The sequence below is a fragment of the Symphalangus syndactylus genome, chromosome 22, assembly GCF_028878055.3.
Source record: "Symphalangus syndactylus isolate Jambi chromosome 22, NHGRI_mSymSyn1-v2.1_pri, whole genome shotgun sequence".
Taxonomy (NCBI): domain Eukaryota; kingdom Metazoa; phylum Chordata; class Mammalia; order Primates; family Hylobatidae; genus Symphalangus; species Symphalangus syndactylus.
Genome location: NC_072444.2, coordinates 25,170,640 through 25,190,284, shown reverse-complemented (window position 1 = coordinate 25,190,284; position 19,645 = coordinate 25,170,640). Strand labels below are relative to the sequence as shown.

The window sequence follows — 19,645 nt, the reverse complement described above, 5'->3', positions numbered from 1 at the left end:
GCCCTCGGACCCGTCTATCCGCCAGTCCTTCCGCCACCTCCTCTCCTCGCCGCGTCTCCCCACGGCCCCTGACTGCTCCCGGGCTCCCCATCCGTCCACCTGCCGCTGGACGCCCACTTTTCCACGCTCTGACACTCGGCCTCGCGCGCCCTCGCCGCCCTCTGGGATCCCGGCTCGCGCCTACTCTCCTCGGCACTAGCCTTCTCTCTCCTGGACCCAGTCTCCCTTTGTCTCTCTGTCTCTGAGCCTCCGGGTGGTCTCTCAGGCGGGGGGCCCCAGTCCGCCACCGTTGGAAGAAGGCTTGGAAGACGCCCTGAGCCCCGGGCACAGCTGGCGGGCGTGCCCTCCCGCCCCTTTCGAGGCCGCCCAGGAGGCTGGGGTGTGTGGCCGGGGTCGCTGAGTGCGCCCGGAACCAGCACCGCCGGTGGCCCCGTGCCGTCCCATCTGTGCCCAGGACGGTACTCAGCCTGGCTCCCCCGACGGCGCTGGTCTTTCGCCTGTGGTCTCCCGCTCTGTCCCTCCTGCTCCCCACCGCCGGCTTTTGGCTTTTCTCCGTCCGCTCGCCAAGGGTCTCAGCCGCCTTCGGGGCCGGGGTATGAGATGAGAGAGGGCTGGGGTTTCCCGCCAAGTCTTGCTTTCCTCAGCTGGGTGCTCCCTGGGCCATCCTCTCCGCCCGGTGGTCTACCCTGCCTATATGCTCCCTCCACGCTGCGCACCTCCCAGCGCAGTGACACACCGGTGTCTGGAACCAGTTCAGTACCATGCATCTGGGGTCGCGCACACTGGGGCTCTGGGAGTGATCTTGGACAAAGGAACGCACCTCTCTGAGCCTCAGTGTTCCTGTCACAAAACAGGGATGGTGCTAGTCCCTACCTATAGGGATGTGTGTGGAATGGGGTGCCGCTTGGTGCTGGTTCACACACCCTGTGGAGGAAGGGAGGGGAGGGGAGGGGAGTCTACAGACCTGGGATGGGGTGGGGACAGGGGGCTCCACAGAAATGGATCTCAAAGTCAAGGCTTAGAGACACTTCTGAGTAATCCCCCACCACAGCCTCTTCCCCCATCACACTTCCTGTCACCTTCACCTCCTCGTGCCCATACAGGCGTCCACAGCCCTGCAAGCGCTCTTTCTCTCTCTCCTCCTCTTTGCTTGTCCTAAAATGAGCTAAAACAGTCAAGGCCAATGGGTCACTTTTTTTCAAAATGAGATCAGTGTGGCTGTGCTGGTGTTGCCAACAGCTGGTCGCCCATCAGAAGGCGTCCAGTGACTCACCTCCAATTCTGAACCTCGGTCTTGGCTTGATGTCTTTTATAGCGGCACCAGCTCACAGGTCACTTCCTTTCCTCTGAGGGGATTGTCTTGCTGGCTCCTGGACCTGCTGTGTGCTTGCCCAAGCCCCCGACCGCTGTCTAGGTTGTCATAACAGATGACACACCACTCCAGGAGTCTGGCAGTGACGTGGCCTGAGTGTCTTAACGAGGGCAACTTCAGAAGAGGGAAACCTCCCAGCTGGCAGGTTCCAGTCTCCCCTGGCTGAGTTCTTGTTTCAGCCACAGCCAGGGCTGGCAACTGGAACCTTTCTCTTTAGAGGCAAGAACGGCTGGATACCCCCGTGACATCCCCCATCCAGGCTCCTGCTCGAAATCCTACCTGGCAGACAGGCCCTACTTTGGTGAACCCGGCTCTTCATACCATCTCTACCCCCTGCCTTCTGCAGCAAAGCCAGCTCAGAGGCTCGGTCGGGAACCTTGCTCAGCCCCTCTCTGCCCCCTCCGCTGCCTTCCTCCCCACTATTCAATTCATTACCCTCCCCAGTCCATAGTCCTCAGTGGCTCCCTGTGGCCACTCAGTTAACTACAGAGACCTCAGCCCAGCCTAGCCCTGTCCTGCCTGCCTCCCAGCAATGTTGTCCCCTCTGTGTCCCAGGTTGCAGCCACGATGGAGAGTTGACCATCTCCACAGCCTGCCCTCCTCCGGGCTTTTGCTAGGGCTCTTTCTGCCCTGCCCTGTGTTTGATCTCAGCCCTCCGTCTTTGCTGACCAAGGAGGTCTGATGCCCTCTCCTGTGGGAAGCACCCCGGCACTCCCTTGCCTCCCTGTCTCTTGTGAACTGCACAGCATAATCCCTATCTGGGAGGGGTCTGCTCCTCCCTGGGTGGGGGCTGGGTCTTCTGCTTGTGGTCCCAGTGCCTGGCATGCAGTAGGACCTCTGTGCACACCTGTTATATTGAATGTGATTCCTGGTCAAAGGCACAGGAATGAGCTGAAAACTGCAAGCCCCAGTGTCTTGCTGAGTTCTGCTGGGTCCTGCTGGCAGGGCCAGGGCGGAGCTGGCCCTCTGGCTGGGGAGGTTGGAGGGGGAGCAAGCTGCCCAGAAACCCCTGTGATACTGAGGCCCTGCATCACTCTGGAAAATGAGGGTGGTCTCTGTGCCTGATTATAGGGGTAGAAACAGACCAGAGAAGGAAGTGGCTCACCCCAGCCGTGCAGATTGGGTTTGAAGCCCAGCTGATCACTTAGCAGCTATGGGACCCGGAGGGAGTTCATTCACGTGTGTCAGCCAGGAATGTGATGGAGCGGGGACTTGCATCCCGGCCTCCCCGAACTTCCCTCACAGACATGGGCATGTTCCTGGGGGGCAGGTCATAAGAGCACCCCTGTTCTGGCCCAGTGGGTTGGAGCTGCCTCTCTCTTGCTCTGCTGGCCCTCTCTGCTTGCCCTACTCCAGCCTTCCCTCTCGGGTGTGAGTCGCTGTGGCCAATGGTCCCCAAGAAGTAGGCTGTGGGAGGATGGCTGAATCCTCGCCAGTAGAGGCTCTGCCACCCCAGGTTCCAGCTTGGCAACGCCCCATGCCCCAACACCAAGACTTCCCTTGATGGAATGGGGTTGAAGGGGTGGTTATGAGGGATGAGGCTCCTGCTAGAACCCAGAGCAACTGGAAGGAGCTCATTGCAGGGCTTAATGGTTTTCAGGTGTACCAGGCTCTGGGTCAGGCCCCAGCTCATGCCACCTTCCCTGGGACTCACAGCAGCTGCACCGGTGTTGGTTACTGAATGGCAGCATGAGGAGCAGTCTCGGCCAGGAATGTGATGGGGCAGGGATGATGAGTCTGAGGAGTCAGACGGCTGTGGGTTCGAATCCCAGCTCTATCACTTGCTCTACTAGGCAACCTTGGGCAAGTCCCTTGGGTGATTGTCTTAATGTTCCTGCACAGCCATTGTTGCTATTACCATCTGAAAAATATTATCCACTTCAGGCCAGGTGCAGTGGCTCATGCCTATAATCCCAGCACTTTGGGAGGCCGAGGTGGTTAGCTCGCTTGAGGCCAGGGGTTCGAGACTAGCCTGGCCAACATGGTGAAACCCCCATCTCTACTAAAAAAAAAAAAAAAAATACAAAAATTAGCTGGGAAGTGTGATGCACGCCTATAATCCCAGCTACTTGGGAGGCTGAGGTAGGAGAATCGCTTGAACCCAGGAGGCACAGGTTGCAGGGAGCAGAGGCTGCAGTGAGCCAAGATTCCACCACTGCACTCCAGCCTGGGCAACAGAGTGAGACTCTGTCTCAAAAAAAAAAAAAAAAAAATATATATATATATATATATATACTTCAAAGGGTCAAGTTAAATAATGCCTATAAAGCTCTGGGCCTAGAACAGTAGATGATACCCAAACAAACATGCAGAGCTAAATGGTCTAGGTACCAAGATAATGAAGTTTGAGGAATATGGAGGTTGAGGCTTGCTTCCCCCCCACCCACAAATTGCCTAGGAGAGGAGGAAGAGGGGCCACAGGTACCTATAATCTAGCAGGAGGTAGAACTAGAGTTCTGGAGGTGAGCAGGGAATACTGGGTGAGGGAAGCAGAAAGCTGGAGGCCTTTGGATGGGTGGGGCCTCTGACGAACTCCCCCAAAGCCCCTATACAGGTTTTTTAAGGTGTGAGGCCTGGGGTGGGTTGAAAATCCCAAGGCTCCTGTCGGAAACAATAAAAGCAGATGGAGCCGCCCCTGCAGGGAAGCCAAACCTCATTTGCCAAGACAATGGTCCCTTCCAGGCTGGCCTAGGACGGTCCTGCCCGGCCATCGATCACCCCACCGAGGACAGAGGACGCAGCCACCTGCGCCTGCCCCTTTGCACACCCAGGCACAGATGCACAAATGCTTCCAGGAAACTCCCCTGCCCCCACCACACCCACTCCCGCCACCTTACTCCTTCTGTCTCCCCTTCCCATAGTAACAACTACAGTTTATTTCACCCTCTCTGTGTCCCATTTACTTTATAAACCTTTACTCTCCAGCTGGGTGCGGTGGCTCACGCCTGTAATCCCAACGCTTTGGGAGACAGAGGCGGGCGGATCATGAGGTCAGGAGTTCAAGACCAGCCTGGCCAAGATGGTGAAACCCCATCTCTACTAAAAATACAAAAATTAGCCAGGCATGGTGGCCGGAGCCTGTAATCCCAGTTACTTCTCGGAAGGCTGAGGCAGGAGCATCGCTTGAACCTGGGAGGCGGAGGTTGCAGTTAGCTGAGATCACGCCATCGCATTCCAGCCTGGGCAACAAGAGCAAAACTCCGTCTCAAAAAAAACAAAAACAAAAAACACTTTGGGAGGCCAAGGCGAGCGGGTCACAAGGTCAAGAGATCGAGAACATCCTAGTCAACATGGTGAAACTCCGTCTCTACTAAAAATACAAAAATTAGCTGGGTATGGTGGTGTGCACCTGTAGTCCCAGCTACTCGGGAGGCTGAGGCAGGAGAATCGCTTGAACCCAGGAGGCAAAGGTTTCAGTGAGCCGAGATAGCGTCACTGCATTCCAGCCTGGCGACAGAGCGAGACTCCATCTCAAAAAACAAAAACAAAAACAAAACAAGTCAAAATAGCCAGGCATGGTGGTGCATGCCTGTAATCCCAGCTGCTTGGGAGGCTGAGGCACAAGAATCACTTGAGCCTGGGAGGCAGAGGTTGCAGTGAGCCGAGATCATGCCATTGCACTCCAGCCTGGGCAACAGAACAATATTCCGTCTCAATAATTTAAAAAAAAAAAACAACTTTTACTCCCCAATCCTCATGACAGCTAACATTTTACAAGAGAGGAAACTGGGGCCCAGAGAGGTTAAGAAACTTGCCCAGGTTGTCTAGCTCCTTCTGCTTTGCTCAGTGAGGGCCCTCCCATGGGTCAGCTTAGAGGGTTTGGGGTGATATCTGTGAGCTGGAATTGGTAGTAGTTATGTCTGGGCCTCCACCTCTCATTAGACCTGTGGCCTCTCACCAGGACTGTGTCTCCCTTGTCAGTGGGGACACCTGGAGGCAAGGACTGTGTCTTTGCTGGCAGATCAGCAGCTCCATGTTCTGGGAGCTGTGCCAAGGCCAAGAGCTGTGCCTCTCCTATCAGATTGTCAAATTCCTGAGGACAGCAACTATATCTCCCCTGCTAGATGCGAGGCTTCCCCAGGGCAGGGGCTGCTTCTGGCTTAGATTGAAAACACTCTGCGGGCATGGGCTGGGTCCCCTAATTGTCATAGAGTCCTCTAAGGCATGACCTGGCTCTCTCCTATCCCAATGAGCCAGGACTATGTGTCCCCCCTCAGACTGGTGGTTTCCAGGAGCAGAAGCCAGGTCTCTCCCTTCAGACTGGAGCAGGTGCCCTTGTCTGGCATCCTGGCTCTACACACAGAGGGGCTCAGCTCAGCTAGTGGCTGACCACCGGGTTTCACTCTCCCCTGCGATCTCCATTGCAAGGAGGCAGCAGTCCCCAGCAGAGCAAGAGGCAGAGCTCTGTGCCTGAGAAAGACCCGTGGAGGGGTAGATGGGGCTCTGGCTGCTCTGAGGCCTAGGGGTTGCTGAGAGGCCCCTTCCTATTGGCCAGATGGCACTTTGGGGGATAGAGAGCCACAGGAAGGCAGGGAGATGGGTAGGGACTAGCCCAGGACGATCAAGGCACCAGTATGCCAGTGAACTCCCAGCAGGGCAGCTGCTGTGAGTCTCACCCGCCCCGTCCTCTACTCCACCTGCACTGCCGGGCTCCATCCATACCCGGAATACCACCACCATCCACCCACACACAAACCACACAGAAGCACTGACCACCTAAGTAGTCAAGTCTCACGGCAGCCTAATAGTACCATTTCACAGACAAGGGAGTAGACTCATGAAGGGAGGAGATGTTGGGAGGGATCAGGAGGGGGGTTAGAACACTCTTGTTCCAAATTACCTTGGGAAGACCCAGCCCAGGAATGAATTTAGAATCCACACAGTTGCTCCCCGACTCTCATGTAGGATATGACTGTTTTGACTGAACAAGAAAATCACCCACTTTCCAGCCCTGGGGGTGTCAGCTCCACCTAAAGAAGGCAGAATTCTGCTCCTAGGGGGCCAGAGACTCCAGGATGCCCTAATTGGAGCTGGGGCTGACTGCAGAGTGGCCACACTCTGCTAAGAGCAGATGAGGCTTGGGGACTGCACTGCCCATCTCCAATTCCTGCCATTTCAGGAAGTGTCCATGTGAGTGATGAGGAGTAGCCAGAGGGAAAAGTTGGGCAGATCAATCTCAAGTTAAAGCCATTGCAGGGCCCGGGGCTCACGCCTGTAATGCCACAACTTTGGGAGGCCAAGATGGGAGGATCACTTGAGGCCAGAAGTTCGAGATCAACCTGGGCGACATAGGGAGAGACCTCATCTCAACTAAAAATAAGAAAAAATTAGCCTGGCATGATGGTTTGTGGCTGTCGTCCCAGCTACTTAGGAGGCTGAGGCAGGAAGATCGCTGGAGCCAGAGAGGTTGAGGCTACAGTGAGCTATGATGGTACAACTGTACTCCAGCCTGTAGGGCAGAGCAAGACTCTGTCTACAAACAAACAAAAAAGCAATCTTAAAATCTTCCTGGAACTACAGAGACATAAAACCTGAGGTGATTCCTGCATTCAACAAAATCTCCTGAATCTGGGGATACAATTCCTCCCCACAGAGCTCCTAGGTTGGGAGTATCCAGAAGGGAAGAATATTTTGTCCCTAGCTCCTGGAGGCTCAGTCCACACCCTACTGGATATTGTCTGTCACCCCTCCCCATAGGGGTCTGGCAGTTGAACAGATAGACAGATGGAGGAGTCTTGTCGTCATGGATCATAAATTCTCAGGCTCCCTTGGCAGACAGGGCCTTTGAGACCACCTAATCCAATGGCCCAGTGGTCTTCCTCCCCTACTGCCTGCCAAAAAGAAATGTTTTGAGTAGTGCAAATCTTTTCCCAAATGAAATTCAACCCATAATCCCAATACATAAAATCAACAAAACAGTGTTTTATAAGCAGTGTAGCACCCCACCACCACCAAGAATTTCTTTCCCCAAATCAAAAATGTCTCTATTTTATGCAGACACAACAAAACTTTAAGCCCTACTTGCAATCAGACTCTCTTTGGCCTCTCCCACCTAGATTCTGTGCGACCACTGCTTTGCCCCAGTTTATAATAATTACTTATTTTAATTTTTGTTAAAAAAAATTTTTTTTTAGAGACGGGGACTTACTATGTTGTCCAGACTGAATTCAAACTCCTGGGCTCAAGGGATCCTCCTGCCTCAGCCTCCCAAGTAGCCAGAACTAAAATTTACTTATTTTAAAGTAAACCGCCGGGCGCAGTGGCTCAAGCCAGGCATGGTGCTCACACCTGTAATCCCAGCACTTTGGGAGGTCAAGGTGGGTGGATCATCTGAGGTCAGGAGTTCGAGACCAGCCTGGCCAACATAGTGAAACCCCATCTCTACTAAAAATACAAGAATTAGCTGGGCCTGGTGGTGCGTGCCTGTAATCCCAGCTACTCAGGAGGCTGAGGCAGGAGAATCGTTTGAACCTAGAAGATGGAGATTGAAGTGAGCCAAGATGGCGCCACTGCACTCCAGCCCAGGTGACACAGCAAGACTCACTCTCAATAAGTAAATAAGTAAATAAAGTAAATCCAGGTGTGGTGGCTCACACCTGTAATCCTGGCACTTTGGGAGGCCAAGGCAGGTGGATCACGAGGTCAGGAGTTCAAGACCAGCCTGGCCAACGTGGTGAAATCCTATCTCTACTAAAAACACAAAAATTAGTTGGGCGTGGTGGCAGTGCCTGTAATCCCTCAGGAGACTGAGGCAGGAGAATTGCTTGAACCCGGGAGACGGAGGTTGCAGTGAGCTGAGATTGTGTCACTGCACTCCAGCCTGGGTGACAGAGTGAGACTCTGTTTCAAAATAAATAAATAAATATAAATAAAGTAAACCAATGAGAAAAAAAAGAAGCTGTTCTCCATGATATAAAATAATGTAATGGATATCTGTTACACTCATGGATATGAGGCTGCGCTTCTAACTGGCTTTGATTGTTCATGTTCAGAAAATCCTGGAGCATGCAATTAAGTAGCTGCAAATGGCAGCGAGTCTTTGAAACTGCTCACCTTATATCCCTGGAATACTCTTCAGTGAACCAGAAGCCCCAGTTATGAGGGGGCCGTGCCCATGTTCAAATTGGGTAGAGAATGTATTCGAGAGTGTCTGTTATTTTTACTACAGTTTTCAAAATAATTTTAAAAATATATTTTTAAAGTGAAGCTAGAATCAGATGCTTACAGAACCCCTGAAACATTCCTGCCAAATACAGTCGCACGAATTTGTCGCTTTGGCACATGAGGAGTAGATTCCGGGTAAGGGAGGGAGGCTGATGGGCTCAGGTTCTCCCAGTGGGGGGTTGCCTGCTTCACACCATAATCCTTCTGCACCATCTGAGCATCACTGATATCCCTGACCCAGGATTCCCATGGGACCCGCCTTGGCCAGCCATGACTTGCTCCCCCCAACCCACTATGCAACAGGAAGGCCGATCAGCGCCGCAGGAATGCTGGTCCGACAGCTGTCCCGAGAAGCCTGGTGGCCGAGCTCCACAGTTGTCCCTCAGGCAGGCGGGGCAGGATCCCCCGAGTCTCCTGGCCCCCAAATGCGAGGCTGTTGTCGGGGAGGGGCTCAGGAATCAAAGCTGACTCCAGGCTCGATTCATTGCCTTCATTTGCACACGACAGTGCTGACAGCTCTCCAACTCTCCCCTAGGATGGGGGACAGGATGGGGGCTTGAGATAAGCCCCTTCCCCTCCCTGGTTAGTGTCTGTTTCTCAGCTGCTGGTGGCTCCTGGGCCCTGACTACACTCAAGGACGAAGATGCTTCTTACCGTGAGGATGAGCGGCTGCGTGGGGGAGGCAGGTGGCCCCACGGGCAATGGGGACAAGAACCATGTCCTGTGTGTGCCGGGTGCCAGGAGAACCCCGGCCTTGAGATGGGCTTTGCCACTTGCCAGTTGTGCCATCTTGGATTTGAGGCTTACAACCCCCCCACCCCCAAAGTCTCGGTTTCGTCATTTTAAAACCATGGATGGAAAAGTCTCCCTGATGTACAGTGCAGTTGAGAGGAAAAATGAGATGTGGATGAAAGAAAGAAATGCGGAAAGGCCTAGGCTTCACAGCTGCTCGGGGACAGCAGCTCCTACAATTACGATTGCTTTTGTTTTAATTTGTTTTGTTTTTAATGATCCGCTATCAGACCTCAGTTGTGAAAGGGGCCGGCTCTGGGTTGTGGATGTTCCTGCCATCCCTCAGCAACTCTGGTCCAGGGCTACTCCGGCCTGCTGACTGTGCCCGGCTGGGAGGAGCAGACTGAGGGCCAGAAGCGCAGGCTTTGTCAGCAACCCGGGCCGGGGCAGAACCGCCCCGGGCTGCGGGGAGGCGGAGGGGGACTGCCTCCTCCTTCCGCCTGGTTGCCTGGTGCTTTGTGACACAGCCTCCAACTGGCTTTCAGAGTGACAGAAATGGATTGGAGCCCTTGGTCGCTGTGGATCCTTGGCATGACTTCTGTAGCAGTCCACATTTCCTCGGGGGCTTCCTGCCAGGCTGGCATCTCAGTTGCTGGGCTGTGCCAAGAGCTGTGTACAAATCCTTGGGGTTGGAGAGAGGGGCCCGTGCAGTCTTCCCCCAGCCCCTCCTCCAGCTGACACACACTCTTGCACACACTCCACATCCATGCTCACAACACACATGCTCTCACACACACACGAGTTCACACACATGCTCACACTCACACATACGTACATGCCCACACACATGTTCACGCTCACACATGCTGACAACACACACACTCACATGCTCACACACACATGCACATACACACCCACACATATTCACACTCACATGCTCACAGCACACACACACACGCTCACACACATGCTAACACTCCCACACATACACTCACAACACACACACCTACACACCCACACATTCATGCTTACACATAATCACAACACACACTCACACATGTTCACACACATGCTAACACTCCTACACACTCACAACACACACCTACACACCCACACATATGCTCACACATGATCATAGTATACACACACATATGCTCACACATGCTACACACACACACATTCTCACACATGTTCACACACACACGCTAACACTCCCACACACTCACACATACACACCTACACACCCATACATATTCACATGATCATAGTACACACACACATGCTCACACATGCTCCACACACACATGCTCACACATACATGCCAGATGCTCACACACACACACACTCACACATCCTGGGGATTTATTTATGATCTTCTGCCGAGGCATGAATTTTTTTTTTTTTCTTTTGAGTCTCTCTCTGTCGCCCAGGTTGGAGTGCAGAGGCACAATCTTGGCTCACTGCAACTTCCGCCTCCAGGTTTCAAGCAATTCTCCTGCCTCAGCCTCCTGAGTAGCTGGGATTACAGGCGCATGCCATCATGCACGTCTAATTTTTGTATTTTTAGTAGAGGCGGGGTTTCACCATGTTGGCCAGGCTGGCCTCGAACTCCTGACCTCAGGTGATCCGCCCACCTCGGCCTCCAAAGTGCTGGGATTACAGGCATGAGCAACTGTGCCCGGCCTGATACATAAATTGAATTGTGCTCAATCCACTTCTGTTCTGATCCATGGCTACTGGCGCCTATTATGTGCAGGACCCTGGAGGTGCCGCAGAGCAGAAGGGAGACCGGGCAGAGTCCTTTATGAGCTTCCAGTCTAGCCAGGGGCTTTAAAAAACCTGACGGTCCCAGCACAGAATGACACACGAGGTCTTCAAGAGCAGGACAAAGGCATGTGGGAGCACCAAGCGGAGAGCACATGGAGTCAGGGGACTGAACAAGGCTTCCTGGAGGAAGGGACATTTGGGTTGAGTCCCAAAGGATGGGCAGGACATGGACGGAGAGAGATGAGGGAGGAGGGGAGAGGTTCCAGGCAGAGGGGACAGGTGAAGTGAGAACAGAGAGCCAGAAAGCGGGGGTGTGTTTGGGGCCCAGGGAGCAGTCTCTGTTGCCTGTGAAGGGGAAAAAGTAGAAGTTGGAGCTGCAAAGCTTGGTTGGGGCCACATTACACAAGGTCTTCAGTGCCAAAGTAAGGAGTCTGTGGTTACGTGGGAAGGCAATAGGGAGCAATAGACAGTTTTGAGCAGATAAGGGTCACAACCCGAGCAGCCATACCACCAGTATATGCTGGGTCTGGGGAGAGGATGGAGCCCCCTTGGGTGCACCCCCATGGGTGCTCTGGCACTGTGCACTGAAATCCCACTTCCTCTGTCCCAGGCTGGCTGCGTGGGTGATATGTGGTGCTTGAAGGGTGGGAGGGAACAAAGATGGCATTCAGACTGGGGTTCCACTGGCCCTGAAGCAGGATGGGTACCGTGAATGGACTCACAGCCAAGTAGGGTCTTGGCAACGGAGCTTGGGAAGGTGGCAGTCTGGTTGGGACCATGCTGCTTGGGGGTGTTGGAGTGGGGCAGGAGTGGGAGTTCATCTCCTGGCTGTGCAGGGGAGGAGCTGTCCTCCAAGACCAGCACCTAGGCTGGTCACCAGGCTGAGAGGCTGGCTCTGAGGTTTACTGACAGCCTTGTGTGTCCCCGGGGACAGCAGGCTAGCTGAGAAGCTGCCCACCTCTCTGCCAAGCCTCCTCTGCTCTCTTGCCTGCAATGTCTGGGTTTTCTACCTCATTCCCCTCAACCCCCAGGACAAGGAGGAGGCGGGGATTCCTTTCGTTGGCCAACGTCCCAAAGCTTCCCTGTCCCTGGGATGCTCTTTGGGCTTCTCCCAGGCTGTCATGTCCCTGCAGGACAGAAAGGCAGGGCTGGGTCTTAGACATGGACGAGATCCCATATGCGCTTGGCCTTTCCAGTCACAAGGAGAGCAGGGGGCGAAGTCTGGCAGTGGTCAGGCTAAACGCCAGCCCAGAGAGCAGCCCCGATCCACTGGCCCCGAAGCAGGATTGAGGTTCCCTCTGCGCCTAACAATGCTTGAGTGACAGGCCTTTAAAATGGGCCCCTCCTCCCCCTGGGCTGCCTCAGGAACCAGGGACACAGGTCCCACTTGCTGAGCTCTGGCCTCAAGAGCACTTGTTAGGGAAGGGCTGGAGGCAAGGCCAGTGGGACAGAGCCTTCCGTTGCTGGTGAAGTGACCAGGACAGTAGCAGGGACTGTGATGCAGGGTCTGTGGCCTTAGGAATGGATGCAGGTGTGACGGGAGACAGGGTTGTCACAACAAGCCTGTCCCAGCGTCCCACGCATGTCACCAAGGCTCACCTAGAATCTTCAGCCAGATCCCCGGGATAGGGGACAAGATGGAAAGTGATGGCCACCTCCTTGTCTCCACCCACAGTTCTAGGAAGAGCCGAGCAGTGGGCAGTGGAGGCCAGGGCCCAGGATCCCAGGGGGCCAGGACATGCCAGGCTGGGATGGAGGCGGAACTGGGTGAATCCACCACAGACCCTGCGAGGCTGGAGAAGGTGTTTCCCCCTCCCCTCCCCGAGTGGGTGGTCAGGGCTTTGAGGGCACAGCAGTTTCCCTGCCCTACCACCCTCGCTCGGGGTCGGCTAAGGTGACACTGGGGTGGGCCAGCCAGCACGGGGGCCGCAGGGAGAGGCGCCAGGAAGCAGGGAAACATCACAGGCCCGCCAACCTTTTCTCAGCCCTGGGCAATTATATGGCCACAAATCACAAAGAAATGGTGGCGTAAGCACCCTTGCCAGCCTAGTGGAATACTCTGGAGGCCATAAAAATTCAATTAGCCTGGCTAACCTAGTGCCCAGCTCCAGGATACAGTGAGGTTGGTGCAATGGAGGGGGGTGTGTGGAGGAGCAGCTGTGGGTGGTGCACGGGAGCAGGAGGTCTCCAGAGTCGGACAGACGCCCCCACCATCCCCTGAGCTGCAGCTTCTCCCTCCAGTGTGGAGGGAGGGCACTGGGTCCCCTGAGGGGGCTGTCCTGAGGCTAGGGCGGGTTGGCTCAGTCTACCCTGCAGGGGTCAGAGCCAAGTCTGCAAAGCTGTTCCCACAGCCCCTCTGCCAGGGGAAGGGACAGTGTCAGAACATTCTGGAGCCTCAGAGCTCATTGTGAGAGGAGAAGAAAAAGGCAGAGCTGGGCCATCCTGGGACAACCACATGGGGTTCAGGGGTGAGGGACAGGAATGACACAATGCCACTTAGTAGGTGTGACTTAACCTCTCTGAGCCTTAATTGCTACTTCAGAAAAATGGGGAAAATAACAGGAGCCATTTCAGAGAGCTGTTGAAAGGGCGAAGTGACATGAATTCACACAAAGCACTTAACGTGGGTCCTGCCGACAGCGTGCGCTCAAACGCTATTATTCCATTTGTATGGAATTAGGCTCCGAGTCAAGTCTCAGGGGCCAGAGGCATATTTCTGAGCTCTGAGGGACTCAGTTCCCTTCTAGGGGACTTGGTAAGGGGTAGAGGTTTGTGCAGAGAAAGGAATTCTGGACTAATCTGGAACCTGGATGCTGCTGAAATGATTTAAGCTGGGGGTTCTCAGCCTCAGCACTGCTGTTTTTCTGGGCCGGATGATTCTTGGTTTGGGGGCCTGTCCTGTGCATTGTCAGGCGTTTAGCAGCATCCCCGGGCTCCAACCTCTACCTGCCAGTAGCACTCCCCAGTTTTGACAACTAAAATATGTCTTCCGGCATTGCCAAATGTCACCGGGAGCAAAATCCCCCTCTATGGCTGTTGAGAAAAACTGGGCTTTAATCATTTGAGTGAGAGGCAGCAGAGAGAGACCTGGGGCTGCGCATTCATGGCGTTGCTTTTCTTGCAGGGAGGAGCCAATGGCTGGGCCTGCCATCCACACCGCCCCCATGCTGTTCCTCGTCCTCCTGCTGCCCCTGGAGCTGAGCCTAGCAGGTGCCCTTGCACCTGGGACCCCTGCCCGGAACCTCCCTGAGAATCACATCGACCTCCCAGGCCCAGCACTGTGGACGCCTCAGGCCAGCCACCACCGCCGGCGGGGCCTGGGCAAGAAGGAGTGGGGCCCAGGCCTGCCCAGCCAGGCCCAGGATGGGGCTGTGGTCACCGCCACCAGGCAGGCCTCCAGGCTGCCAGAGGCTGAAGGGCTGCTGCCTGAGCAGAGTCCTGCAGGCCTGCTGCAGGACAAGGACCTGCTCCTGGGGCTGGCGTTGCCCTACCCCGAGAAGGAGAACCGACCTTCAGGTTGGGAGAGGACCAGGAAACGCAGCAGGGAGCACAAGAGACGCAGGGACAGGTTGAGGCTGCACCGAGGTAGCTGGAGGGCTGCGAAGGGTGGGGATGGGGGTGATTCCTGCCATGGACTGAGGGGAGCAGGAGAGGATGCAGGGAAGGGTCAGGGGCATGAGGTCCAGAGGAGAGGAGAGGTCTCACTGAAGCCAGAGGGACCTGGTAAGGGGAGGAGGCTGGGAGAGGCCTGGGGTTGGGGCATGGGAAGAGGAGAGGGATGTGTTGCAATAGAATCTGTCTTATCGCGGCCGGGTGTGGTGGCTCACGCTTGTAATCCCAGCACTTTGGGAGGCCGAGGCGGGCAGATCACGAGATCAGGAGATCGAGACCACAGTGAAACCCCGTCTCTACTAAAAATACAAAAAATTAGCCGGGCGCGGTGGTGGGCGCCTGTAGTTCCAGCTACTTGGGAGGCTGAGGCGGGAGAATGGCGTGAACCCAGGAGGCGGAGCTTGCAGTGAGCTGAGATCGCGCCACTGCACTCCAGCCTGGGCGACAGAGCGAGACTCTGTCTCAAAAATAATAATAATAATCTGTCTTATCAACAGATCATCCTCCTGAATCAGGAAGTTCTATCTTGTATCTGACCTAAATTTCTCCTACTTTAAGTTCTGAATAGAAATGGAACAGTACAGGGCCCTCCAAGCACATTTCTTACTCGACTCTGATGCATCTGGTAGGGGCTAAGAGCCTAGACTCTGAAGCCAGGTCTGCCCGAGATCAGGTCCTGCCTCCACCACTCGGGTGTGGCCCTGGGCAAGTTCTCTTTCTGTGCCTCGGTTTTCCCCTCTGTAAAGCAAGGAGACTGGTCCCATCCCATCTACCCTCAGTGTCGTTGCAGAGACTTGGTTAGTGGGGCGCTTGGAGCTCAGCTGGCAGCGCCATGAGCAGTCATTGTTCTGGTTAATCTCAGCCCCCTGCTGAGGCCAAATCAGTGTCCACCAACCTGGACACAGGTGACTCCAGGAGAGGCATCGCTTGCCTACCGCTCCTGCCTCTGCCCTGTTTGCCTCCGTGCTCCCCTAGCCCTTCACACCTTCCTTAACGTTTCCCCCACATCCCCTGGGAGCTAGCTAGCCCCCTGCTGGCCCCGGCTTCCCTTTCCCCGTGCCCATTCAGTCTCGGTGCAGACATGTCCCCTCAGCTCCAGTCAGGTGGCTCCTCCCAGCCCTGCCTGGCCCTAAGCCAGGGAACTTGGCTTCTAAGCTCTCCATGTGACCCAACTGCCTCTAGGGACATGCCGAGTGCCACAAACGCAGTGGTGACAGCGGGGTTCTTTGGCAGGAAGGCAATGGAGGCTCAACGCCCCTTCTCGTGCAAACAGCTGAGGCTGGCTTCCCTGAGAGGCCTGAGAACCCCGTAAGTGGGCAGAGGCCAGTCAGGGTCCCCCGGCTTTGACTTTCAGTCTCCCACTCCCGGGGTCACCTGTGTCAGCTTTCAGGGGAGGATGCTGGCACCTTTGAGGACAGCTAGAGGGCACGCGTGGGGTGTGGACCGGTCCTGCTGGGCTCCCGCTCCCCCAGCTCCAGGGCTGCAGCCAGGCCTCCTGGGAGAGTTGATATGGTGAGGAGGAGGTGGGGAACGGAGAAGGTTTGCGGGCTAGGCCCTGCTCTGCTAATGACTGGCTGTGAAACCTCAGGCCAGGCTGGGTGTGGTGGCTCACACCTGTAATCCCAGCACTTTGGAAGGCTAGGCAGTCAGATCACTTGAGATCAGGAGTTCGAGACCAACCTGGGCAACATGGAGAAACCCCATCTCTACCAAAAATACAAAAATTAGCCAAGTGTGGTGGTGCATGCCTGTAATCCCAGTTACTCAGGAGGCTGAGGTGGGAGAATCACTTGAACCCTGGAGGCAGAGGTTGCAGTGAGCCAAGATTGAGCCCCTGCACTCCAGCCCTGCCGGAGCTGAATCCAGGCCCTGCTACTCATGAGCTGTGCATCCTTGGGCGAGTCACCTAACCTCTCTGTGCTTCAGTTTCCTTCCCTGTAGATGAGACTGAAGGAGCACCCACTTCCCAGAGTTCTTGCAGTAGTTAGATGAAATAATGCTTGTGACGCAGCTCATCTGGGACCCAGCACACAGTAGGTGCCCCATTAATGGGGTGATGACTAATTGTCACCACACAGGATACACTCATCTGTGTGTGATAAGCAGTGATTCCCACCTCCCAGCTTCCTCAAAGGCCACTGCAGTGATTCTCAGCCTCATGACATTTCTCCCTACTCAAACTTCACCTCCTCCAGGAAGCCTTCCATGGTTAATCCTACTAGTTCCTATTTGTTACACTTACATATCTGGCTGCGCCCAGCCAACCTGGACTTGGACTTGCTGGAATGTTGCTTTACAGGGAGAATCCTTGGACTGTCTCCCCAGTGACAGGGCAAGTTCTTCCAAGGCATTTTCCTCCGAGTTCCCCTCCCCCTACCTCCCAAGAAGGGTAGGAAGCAGGAATAGGGGCTGAACCAAGGGCTTGTCACACGGTCCCTGCCGCCTCCTGCAGCATAAAACGTGGGTTTTACTGTAGACCGCCACGAGGTGGCAAGCAGATATAGCCCCTGTGCTCCCCACTCTGTGTCTCAGGCCGAGCCTTGGTCCGAGGTCCCAGCTCCCTGATGAAGAAGGCGGAGCTTTCCGAAGCCCAGGTGCTGGATGCAGCCATGGAGGAATCCTCCACCAGCCTGGCCCCCACCATGTTCTTCCTCACCACCTTTGAGGCAGCACCTGCCACAGAAGAGTCCCTGATCCTGCCTGTCACCTCCCTGCGGCCCCAGGTAAGGGGTCACCAAACAGCCTCAGATCTGGAAGGGTCCTTGAGCCCATGTCATGGAAAGCCCTCTTAATACCTGTAGGGAGACTGAGGCACAGGGGCAGGAGACCACAGAGCTTAGATTGAAACCAGATCTCCTGCTGCCCATCCAGTCTAGCTCCAGCCCTGGTGGGTGCTCCATCCTGACAAGGGGCTGCCACTGTCCAGGGCAAAGTGCTCCCAGGGTCCCACTCTGGGGACAGCCAAGGAGGCAAGCGGCAGCTCAGCACGCTGGTGTCTGCATGGAGAGCAGCAAGGCCTGGGGAGGAGCTTTCTGTGTACAGAGGAGCATGAAGGATAATAATGGTGATTTTTAAAACTATGTCGTCAAGACCCAGAATTAATAAGCATTAGCTAATACTTGGACCCATCTGCATCAGATCTTTAAAAAAGATATGTGGGCTGGGCGCAGTGGCTCACGCCTGTAATCCCAGCACTTAGGGAGGCAGAGGTGGGCAGATCACGAGGTCAGGAGTTCGAGACCAGCCTGGCCAACATAGTGAAACCCCATCTCTACTAAAAATACAAAAATTAGCTGAGCGTGCTGGCGCGCGCCTGTAGTCCCAGATACTCGGGAGGCTGAGGCAGGAGAATCGCTTGAACCCGGGAGGCGGAGGCTGTAGCGAGCCAAGATTGCCCCACTGCACACCAGCCCGGGCGACAATGTGAGACTTTGTCTAAAAAAAATAAAATAAAAGATATGTGGGGCGGGCGCGTTGGCTCACACCTGTAATTCCAACACTTTAGAAGGCCAAGGTACAAGGGTCACTTGAGCCCAGGAGTTTGAGATTATCCTGGGCAACATAGTGAGACCCTGTGTCTACAAAACTTTTTTTAAAAATCAGACAGACATGAGGTCATGTGCCTGTGGTCCCAGCTACTCAGGAGGCTGAGGCGGGAGGATCCCTTGAACCCAGGAGGTCAGGGCTGCAGTGAGCCATGATTGCACCACTGCACTCCAGCCTGGGAGACAGAGTGAGACCCTGTCTCAAGGAAAAAAAAAATGTGGAGAGAAAGTAAGCGAGCAAATGTGGCAAAAACACTACCCACTGGTGATTCTAGAAGAGGGGTATATAGGAGCTGACCGCATCATTCTTGCACCCCTTCTGTGGTTTTTAAAGGTTTTCAGGCCAAGCACGGTGGCTCATGCCTGTAATCCCAGCACTTTGGGAGGCCAAGGCGGGCAGATCACGAGGTCAGGAGATCGAGACCATCCTGGCTAACACGGTGAAACCCCATCCCTACTAAAAATACAAAAAAAAAAAAAAAAAATAGCCGGGCATAGTGGCAGGCACCTGTAGTTCCAGCTACTTGGGAGGCTGAGGCAGAGAATTGCTTGAACCCAGGAGGCAGAGCTTGCAGTGAGCCACGATCCACGATCACACCACTGCACTCCAGCCTGGGCGACAGAGCGAGACTCCATCTCAAAAAAAAAAAAAAAAAAAAAAAGGTTTTCAAACTAAAATTATTTAAAAGGATCAATAATATATATGTATAAAAAAGAAATAGGCCAGGTGCAGTGGGTGGCTCACGCCTGTAATCCCAGCACTTTGGGAGACTGAGGCGGGTGGATCACTTGAGGTCAGGAGTTCAAGACCAGCCTGGCCAACATGGTGAACTCCCATCTCCACAAAAACACAAAAGAAATAAAGCTTTTTTAGCAGCAGATCTTTCTTATCCTTTTTTGGGGTCTTGCACCCCCTTGAGATTGTGATGAAAGCTGCGGACCGTTTCCCAGGAATACATGGTTATCCGTCTCATCATCCAAGGCCACCTGCAGCCCAGCCTAGAAGGTGCAGTTCCTGCCCATGCCCTAGTGCGTGCATAGGCCCGTGCGTAGATCCAGCTATTGCTGAGGACCTCTAGCCCTCTGCATTCCTGGGGCCACTGGCCCGGGCTGTGAGTGGGACTGAGCTCTGGTGTGGCCTCAGTGGTGCCGCGGAGAGCTGGTAACCTCTGCAGAGAGAGGAAGGGATGGGAAAGTCCACTGAGTGGCTAGGCTACTTCCAACTCCCTCCTCGTGGGCTTAAAGACCCTGGGTGAGGAAGGTTGCCTTCCCAGCCTGCGGGTGGTCTCTGCCCCTCCTCAGAGGGCCTGGTGGGTAACTCACCTGTGTGTGTCTGCATGGTCCTTCTTGAGTAATGGCTGCACAGGAAGGAAATTACCTAGTGGCCACTGGAACAGGAGCCTCCGGCAGCCATCTTTATGTCCTCAGGCTGAGACTCCAGGCTGCCCAGCAG

The 19,645-nt window shown here is 54.8% G+C and overlaps 1 protein-coding gene across 1 annotated transcript in view; it reads left to right on the top strand.

Annotated features, from left to right (window-relative positions):
- Positions 1-19,645, top strand: part of DRAXIN (dorsal inhibitory axon guidance protein) — a 44,432-nt gene that overhangs the window by 10,879 nt on the left and 13,908 nt on the right. The window contains exons 3-4 of the mRNA XM_055262664.2: positions 14,160-14,620; positions 17,180-17,370. Of these exons, the coding sequence (XP_055118639.1) occupies positions 14,160-14,620; positions 17,180-17,370 (652 nt within the window). The remainder of the gene's footprint in view (positions 1-14,159; positions 14,621-17,179; positions 17,371-19,645) is intronic.